This window comes from Watersipora subatra, chromosome 7, assembly GCF_963576615.1.
Source record: "Watersipora subatra chromosome 7, tzWatSuba1.1, whole genome shotgun sequence".
Taxonomy (NCBI): domain Eukaryota; kingdom Metazoa; phylum Bryozoa; class Gymnolaemata; order Cheilostomatida; family Watersiporidae; genus Watersipora; species Watersipora subatra.
Window position 1 is genome coordinate 19214510 of NC_088714.1, and position 9775 is coordinate 19224284.

The following is a 9775-nucleotide window of genomic DNA, read 5'->3' on the forward strand; positions in this document are numbered from 1 at the left end:
CTAAAGCTCCCTTTTTTACAATAGAGTGAGTTTTTATTTGCTGTAGCCAGTTTCTCTTACCAGTCAGGCACCGCTGCCCGCTGCCTTATTCAGATGTATGTTTTATACAAAGATAACAGTGCTTTTAATATTATTGATATTTTAGTCAGAGCTTTGTTATTTAGCTTCTGTTTTCAATAAAGTTTTAGAGGTTACTTTAGGCAAAATACCCTTGAACTTAGTAATTACATCGAAGAAAGATGATAACTCTTAAACTTAGCTAATTTTAGTTTAAAAATTGTGCATTTGTATAAGAAGAGTTCTGTAAAAAATTAGCGGTGCAGTTTAATATTATTGGTGTTTAATCATATTTTAACTAGTTCATTGCTGTTATGAATTGAGTTTCAGAGATTATTTTAGGCGAAAAGGCCTTTTTATTTTAGAAAGAGATGAAAACTCATAAAGCCTAACAAATTTTATTTCAGATCTTGATTTTTAGTATTATCATCCAGAATGACATCATACTGCCATTCTTGATGTCAAAACAGATATGGCAAAATATGCAATCACAAACTCGAACGACATCCAGATGGTACCAAAAGTAAGTATGGATGTTAAATTTACTGCTTATTGTACAGCTTATTGTACTGCTACTGTACCTAGTGACCAACTGAGTTGTTACTTTGTGATCAAGCAGATTCTTAGGAAGGTTAATAAAAGACTTAAAAAAGTAAAATAATAAATTTGGTCTCTCTAAAGCTAGAATTAGCATTGGCTGATTTTAAAGTGATTTTTCTAACCTGTACAGAACTTAAAACATTGTCAGCAAATCATCTATGCTGACGGAATCAGGTCAATGAAAATCAGCGCAATGTTATATATATTCGTATCATAATTATGCACACACAGCCTCAAATGAGTGTTTTAAGTAATTAGACAATTGTAGAATCGAAATATTTTAACCAACCCTTAAATAAACCTGTCAACACTGTGAGATGACAACTCTGTGAGATGACAACTTTAATAGGTGGTTTTAGCTTATGAAACGAACTCGAGCAATGCTTTTTGTGTGTTAACATTAAACACTCATTTTAAGCTTGTACTTCACTGTAGTTGTCAATGTTAAAGAAATATAATTTTACTTGTGCGTCTAAAAACACAAAACTCTGTTTTTCCTTTGACAGGAGGTCTTTACTACTTGAAGCAACTGATTAACTCCTCATTCTCTTCACTTTCCAACTCATCAATCATGATTCCAACAACCTCTACCGATGCTGCAAGGCCCGGTCTCATGAAGCATTTTCGCAACTATGGCAATGACCATAACTTACAGATTTACACACTAGAACTACCAGAAGCTTGACTAATGACAATGTGACAAGCGCAAGGACCAACTTGCTAAATATTTGGAATAAGGCAACTCAAACTGACTCAACTACATGTAGCTATGCACAGACTTCTACTCTTACCTAGACTAAATACATCATACAGACCTGTTGGGAATGGACATAGCAGCTCCTGTATGCCTATTTTAATTCGTTTTTAACCTCATTACTTAGTTAAATATAGCTACAGATCGCCTATAATTCTACTCCAACAAGTTTTGTCTCTATCATTCTAATTTCCATATACATGCTCGTGTTCTTAAAAATGCTGGTCCCCTCAGCGTGTCAAATTTAAACAAGAAATGCTGTCGAATAGGAAACATTTTGTGTAAAAACAAAAACATCCAAAACTATTATTTTACCAAGTCATTTTGGCTTAACTCAAATAGTAGAATTTGTCAAAAGAATAACAAAATTTTTAATAAGAAGCCCTTGAATATCTTAAAAGTTTGGAGAGCATAAAAACTTTGGCAAAACTTTCAAACTCTTGTCTGTATAATCACACATAGATCAATTTAATTGTGACTATTTCTACATTAGTGACATTTGTCATATTACAAACAACAGCAAGTTTTTTTTATAAAAATTATTCACAAAAACTTAATTGGCCAAGACATGACAACTCCAGTTCAAATGTGTACACTTCTTCTAAGTAGTGAATGATTTTGTATAGACAGTATAAAGAGTGTTATTGGTATCTGTCTGCCGATTAGTACAGCACTAGTAGACTTCATTTTCATATCCAATCCAAATTGGAGTTACACCTCTCCTTGGTTAATCTCCCAAATTATGGTTGAAACCTTTTACAGAGGAAACAGTGATGCTGCTGGAATAATATTTATTAAAACCCAAGTATTGATTCGTATAAGTAGGGAGTCAAAGGAATTCAATATTAACCACTAATGTAATGACTGAGTTTGTAAAGGAGGCTAAATCTATGTACGTATCTAAATCTTTAAAAATCAAATATATTTATACAGGAGACATTACGGTAACGGTGCATCTTAGGTCGGTACAATGCGTATACAACGCATGCGCAACACACATACAAGCCCTAGCAACGCACAAACATTGTGGATACAACACCGACAAAAGTAATTAATAACGCATGCGCCACAACCTGTCACTGTTAACACATTAATATTATTAACAATATTAATGTGTAACAATAATGATAATAGTAGTAATAATATTATATTATTATTCAATATTCTATTTATGTCTATAGTCTGTTAATAAAACAGGTTTAAAACATTACACAAAGTATTTTATTTATTTTCTATTAGCCGCTGTATGTGCTTTGTGATGACAGTGTATGCGCGTTGTATCCACAATATTTGTGCATTGCTAGTGCCTTGAATGTGGGTTGCATATGCGTTGTATGCATGTTGTACCGATCTAAGATGCACCGCTACCAAAATTACTATAACATTAACCTCCTTTTACTTAAAAACCACTGAACATAAAAATAGTATGTAAAGTTTTAGCATCGTATTATGTTAGACAATCCATATAACTCAAAGCCTGATGTTGATTTAAGTAGTGAGAGTCCAATAGTTGACCTTAAAGTATCATGTTCTCACTCGCCACACTTATAAGCGAAAACAACATATAATGGTATCTATTATAAATTTTTTTCTTCACTTTAGACATATACAATAGTTTTTATTTTTTTGGCAGGATAGACCTTGCTGTGAGAAAAAAGTAAAAACAATTTAACTAAATTGATAATGATGACATGTAACTGATGATTACGGTTATGTAATATTTGGCCCTTAGCCAAACATTACATAACTGTAATCATGGTGTAAGTGATAAAAAAAAATTGTTGACACAAACCAATAATACAACAGTTACCGTACAGTCATTAAGTTAAGAAACTAAGTTTAGTTTATTTTAAAGATCCAAAAAAGGGTGGTTGGTAATATCTTGGAATAGATTAGACTATTTACATGTTATAAATGGTACGTATAACATACAATACCTATAACAAACCTTCTCGAAATGAATTATTCAAGTTGCAGGGGGCATCTGCCATACATGTTATACCATACATGCTACATGAAATAAAGTATGGAGTTATCTTACCAACTTTCCTCATCCAGAACTGTGACACCAGGATTCCAACCAGAGAAATTACCAGTAAGACAATGAATATAATAGAGGTAATCTTTGCCCATCGAGGAAGGCTGAATTGACAAAATTGTCTCTTTCTCTGGCCTGTCTACAAAGATTGTACACAAGATGATGACCTTAAAATACCTTAAAATAAAAGGAAGGTATGCAGTACTATTCAGTATTAAACAAGAATGTAGAACCAAACACAAGAAAAAGTCTCTGTCCGTGTGCCCTAATTTACAGCAATGTCATGTTTCAAAAAAATGCTTATACCATATGTTGCAAATTACCTTATATGGCATCATAAATATTTGTTCAAACTTTGAATCGTGGGTCAAAAAAGCGATTGTAAGTCGATGTTGACTGTAATAGCTGAAGATGTTCCGATTTTACAATATTAAAAAAGCGTACAAGTATATGTACAATAGTGAGAAGTGCTTGAAAACCAGCTGGCTGCATATTCCCAATAAACAACCCTTATTCATTTATCCAATCTATAATCCGTGTCTGTAGAACCTGTGTCTAAGTCAGGGAATTGTAGACCATTTTGACATGACCAGCTGTGAATGTAACAGCAGTAATTGTGGACGGTCATGAAGTAAAAACAATGGAAACCACTTTAGAATTTCAGTCAAAACTTGATTGAGAATTCAACTGTAGTATTAGTCAACTCAGTTTAATAGAGTCGTTATTACTCTTAAGCAATTTATCCTAATTAAATAATAACACATTGGAGTTTTGCTCTCCTGTCTGTGCCACAACTTAGAGTAATGACGGACATGCACGTGTCTGGCATAGGTTAGAATTATTGACTGTGCTGTCCATTTCAAAGGTTTCTTGCAATTGATTAAGAGATATACTTTCCAATGAGATCAATAGCCTTGACAATAGGGTCAAGATTGTCCTTTCAATCAAAACTATCCTAGTTGCAAAAATTTCTCATAAATATTTTTGTTGTATTATTGTCACAATAATGCCATAAACCTTTGGCTGTAAGATTGCTTTTAGCTGAAAGATTACGGTTAATTTTCAGTTCTAGCGAAGGCATTAGTAAATTTGGCATATCTTGTCAGTGTCCACTACACTTACACAGCAACTTTACATGATGGTAACCGTCGCATTCCGCTAGATATTTTATTTGCACAATCTTGCTCAATTTTTATACAGGTTGTTGGGATCTTTTAACTATCATGTTTTGTTGCCAGCTGAAAAGTGCAGCTGCCGGCGAGGTGTTTGATGTATTTTCTTCCAGCCTGCAACCATTGCATAACAAGTGCCGATTCAGCTATCATCCCAAAGACACAGATAATCCCTCTCCAACAGATAAGATGCTGAAAGATGGGATAGTACTTGGCAACTAAGATGACAGGATAATGAAAGAAGGTCATATCACAGGGGAACATGTTGACGTCGGAGGAAATAGTAACGTTAGCTATGAAAGCAATGTCAGCCTGCACAAATTTAACAGTTTTTGTAGTTACCAAAACAAAGGTGGAGATGTGGTAAGGCACAGAATTTTAAGCAAGAAAGTCTGTATAAATTGGTGGTCTACCAGACAAGAACACAAAGGTTGTTAGAAACCTGTGAAGTGTGTGGTAAGCACCTGCATCATATGAAGGTGTGCTCGGCTAAAGAAGCGGTCTGCCCCAAATGCAACAACAATGTGCAGAATCACACGAGCCTTAGGGCTGAACAAAGAAACCTTTATAAGTGATTTCATACTCACAAGAAACCTATTAATTGGTTAAGCGAGACTGGAGAGCCAATGTAAGAGTCAACACATAAACAGTCATAAAATCAGATTTTTGCTAGACACAGGAGCAGACGGCTCAGTTATAAGAAGCAAAGAATCATGGTTATAGCAGATCACTCTCAAACCAGCCAAGACCATACTAAGAAGACCAGGTGGACAAAATATTTGAAGCCACATTTAGATATAAAGACTACCTACAGAGAAACAGCTTACGTCATTGCCAATGAATGTATGTCACATCACTGCTGCATAGATGAGCACATTTGGTGTTGAACCTCATATCCTGCAACATTGCAGAGACCAGTGTTAAAAAACTGGAGGGCAAGATTCCCAAAGCTGTTTACTGAATCTGGTATGCTAAATTGCTGCTCCCATGACATTTCTCTGACTGATGCAGTTGAAGCTACGTGCATTGACACTTCTAGGAGCATTTCCCTACCTCTTAGAAAAAGACCAAGGAAAAACTAGAAAGAATGGTTAAGCAAGGGGCTATCTCTCCAATCACCGAAGCCATGAAATTTTGCAGTGTGCTAGTCACAGAAGCCAAACCTTAAGGTGGAATTCGCATCTTCACGGATCTGACGGACTTAAACTATGCCGTGCGGCAAAAGATTCACCTAGGAGGCACAATAGAAGAAAGCCTCCGTCAACTCACCAGTAGCAAGGTTTTCTGGTAGCTTGGGGCTAACAGCAGTTTTTAGCAGGTAAAAATTTAAAAAGGGGACCATCTTTCTTTTACCCTTTGAATGCAATTGCCTGAACAGGCTACTCGTTAGCATGTTGAGTGCCTCTAGAGATTTTTTTGCACGTCATGGCCATGATTCTGACTGAACTACTTGAAGTCATATGACGTACATACAACGTTGTGGTGCACGGCCCTAATGTAGAGCCCATGACCATAGACTATGCTGAGTTCTCACCAAGCCTCTGGAGTCAGGGTTCACCTTAAACACAAAGCAGAGTGAAATGCAAAATTTTCTACTAACATTTCTGGTATACCATATACATGTAGATGAATCTGGTGTCAGACCTGATAGGCGGAAGGTGTAAGCCACCAGACATTTACTAGCTCCCACGCGCAAGCCTAACCTCAGAAGGCTGAACCGCATGCCGAAACAGCTGGCATGGTTGTTTCCTCATTTGGCCACCATCAACGCATCTATGCGTGAGCTGTTGAAAGAGAACAAAGAGTAGAATTGAGGCCAAAAGCAAAAAGAGGCAATCTCCAAAATCAAGGAGTCTTAATCTCAGAACAGACAATGAACCATTTTCACTTGAATCTACCAATGCTCTTATCTACAGATTCTAGCAATGTAGACCTAAGTGCGGTACAATTTCAAGTGGAGAAGGATGGAACCAAGAGGCCAGTCACTTACATCTCATGGTCACTCACTGAGGTACAAGTACGCAACCGTTGAGAAGGATCTGGGAACAATGTAGGCATGTGAAAGACTACACCTATACATAGGTGAGAAGCATTTTACAGTTGAAACTGACCACGAGGCATTAGTGCCAGTGATGGCTACAAAATACCTAAATCAAGCTCCAACTCATATCTTGAGAATGAAACTGTTCATGATGAGGTATACTTTTTCTTTGTTTCGTCATGTTAGAAGAAGTCACAATCAGTTAGATGAGGCCTTATTCAGAGGTCTCTGTGACCAGCCTTCGACAAAGGTCATTCTGTTTATTGGAGTCTTATAATCAGCCACCGATGATCTCTGCCAATCACTATATAAAAATCAAGGGTGAACAGAAGGATGAGATGCTTCAAGAGGCTATGCAGTATTGCCAACATACAAGTCAGATGTCGATATAGCTATTAAGCCATATTAGGATGCTCAAGCACACCTCACAATAGGTAATGATATCTTGTTGTATGACTCCAGAAAAGTCATCCCTCATAGTTTCTGACTAGAAATGTTAGACCAGATACATCAGGCTCATCAGGGTATCAGCAGATTCAGAGCATGGATCAGGAGGCCTGCTTGGGGGCCAAGAATATTTTCTCAAATTCATGAGGTGGTTCAGAACTTCAAGACTTACTGGCTAGCATTACCTACACCAAACTGAGACTGTCAGGACAATCAGAGAGCTTTGGAGCAAGTCCGATGATCTTTACGTAAGTATGCTAAGTTACCGAGCGACCCTTCTTAAAAATGGTTATACATTTTTCTGAGTTATGCATAGGCCGACTGATTAGAAGTAATTTTCTAGTATTTCAGATTCCTTAAATCCCATCAACTCCACAAAAAGATACCGAACATCAAAAGCTGCATGCCAAAACCGATCAAGACCGAGGGCCTCACATTCAAGACCTGCCCAAGCTTGCACAACAGGAATCGATGCACATGAAAGCTTTGAACAGAGATATCACTTCTGAAAAAAACCTCACCCAGGTCATACCCCAGTCTAAATAGTGCATCTTATTTAGCATTATTAACACCCCAAATAGTGCAGGTTTGATCAGCCTCAATACTTAGAGATTTTAGGTGGGGCAGATGGCCTCTTACCAGCCATCCAGGAGTCTCTTCCTGACATTGCCAGAAGCGCAGAGGGCTACTCCACATCAAAGTTACTTACCATAGCAAGCTCAGCCAACACTCAGGTATCAGTGGCAGAATGTGCAAATTCTAGTTCCATCGTGCCAAACATCACTGGTAAAGTATTATGTAGGTCAGAGCATCTGAAGATGTCCAAAAAGTTTGAAGATTTTGACCTAATCAGCTGATGCAATAGAACCTGATGTATCTCCATGCTAACATTGGCATTTTATGGACAGTTGTGAAAACATCGCATCCACTTGTCCTTTTGCCTTTATATGTGTTCAACTTTATTTCAAATGCAGCTTTGCACTGTTTGATGTCTCCAAGGGGGATGTTACATTATTATTAGTATTATTATTACTATTATTATTGTCGCAATTGTGACATAAGCTTTTGGATCAACATTTAGTTTTGGTCGTAAGATTACTTTGGCCGTACGATTACCTTGACTGGTTGATTACTTTAACTGTAAGATTAATTTGGCAGTAAGCGCGCTTGTTAATTGTTAGTTCTGGGTAAGGGCTTCAATAAAGTTGGCATACCTTACCAGTGTTCACTACTCATTCACAACAACATAAAAGCGTGCATCTACATTAGAAATACACGCTATTTCAAACCTTGACCCCAGATTTAATTGTTCAAAAGGTAACAGAAGCACTATCTGATATTTGTGGCAATGTACTGATAAGAAGTTGTGTGAAGCACTTTCGTGTGATAAAGTGACTTATTTCTCATCTGTGATACTGTAAAGGTACCTCATCATCTTTGCTAGCTTTTTTATTAAAAGTTTGCATTTGCAACGTAACAACACACGACTTGTTTGCTAGAACCTGAATAGCTGAAGAAAATTTGAACTTTCTGTATATTATCATTAGTATACTACATTGATTTTAATGCAAAAACAATTGTTTGCTTTTTCTTACTGTTAGAGATCTGTCGTCATAGTCTGAAGTGGGGTCAAGTTCCAGGTCCTCGCCTGTTCGTGTCGCCTTCATTGTTTCTAGGAGATACTCAATTGACTTGATGTCTGCTAAAACACAATACACTATATCTTTCAGAAAGAAAATTTCTAAGAAAAAACTATTTTCTTTTAGAAGAAAATTTGAGTAACTCCTATAATTAGGCACTCCTATGATATGCTCAAAAACATATGCTTGTGTGAATGTTATGCAAAAAGAAAACTGCTGAACCACTCTTCTTTCCTCCTCTCGAAAGGGGCGAACGAAAAGTAAAACTTTTTGTACAAATCAAAAAGGGGTGCATGCCTTTGCTACACATATGCTGTACATACACTATTTTCTATGGCTGAAAGCAGACATTTCTTTTTCTTAGAAAACCCTATCAAACAAATCCACTTGACTATAAACAAAAAACAACTCAATGCAACTCCCTAGCAATTGTGCTGCGCATAGTCCTTTCTATGTGACTTGCTTAAGATTTAAAAATGTTAGGGTTTTTCTAAATAGAAGATCTTTCAGAAACTTTTCAAATGAGTCCTACCCTAACATTTCTTGAGGCAGCAGAATAGGATAACTTGAATTAGGCAAAACTGAAAATATTTTTAACAACTTACCCTATAGTTAGTGTCATGAATAGTTGAACGGATACAGTGGGCTTTTCATAATTTGGGGTATGGATTTGCAGGATTGGCTAGAGATTCAGCAGCACATGCTGTCATGGATGCGAACTCAGTATGGTTTAGGCTACATAAGATCTCAGCTTCTAAAATAATAATTTCTAAATAGGTCTTAACACTGATCGATTTTTGATGAAATTTGCAGACAACTTTCAGAAAATATTCATAAGAGTTCTCTAAAGAAGACTGTTTTAATAAAAAATTAAATTTGCAAATGTTTGCAGGAAAATTTACTGAAATGAAATTTTTTCTCTAGCTGAATATTCACTTAGGTAAAGATAAAAACAAAACAAGCTTACCAAGTTTCAATAAAAGCATCTCACAAAAATATCCAAGCCAAATGAATAATAGGCACTTC

The 9775-nt window shown here is 36.4% G+C and overlaps 1 protein-coding gene across 1 annotated transcript in view; it reads right to left on the bottom strand.

Moving 5' to 3' along the window:
• The window catches only part of LOC137400270 (scoloptoxin SSD14-like), a 35246-nt gene extending 25771 nt beyond the window's left edge, over positions 1-9475 (bottom strand). Inside the window, exons 1-3 of the mRNA XM_068086599.1 lie at positions 9355-9475; positions 8705-8811; positions 3453-3588 (exon numbers count right to left, since the gene is read on the bottom strand). Coding sequence (XP_067942700.1) covers positions 3453-3588; positions 8705-8776 — 208 coding nt within the window. The 5' untranslated portion in view covers positions 8777-8811; positions 9355-9475. The remainder of the gene's footprint in view (positions 1-3452; positions 3589-8704; positions 8812-9354) is intronic.
• Positions 9476-9775: the final 300 nt, after the last annotated feature.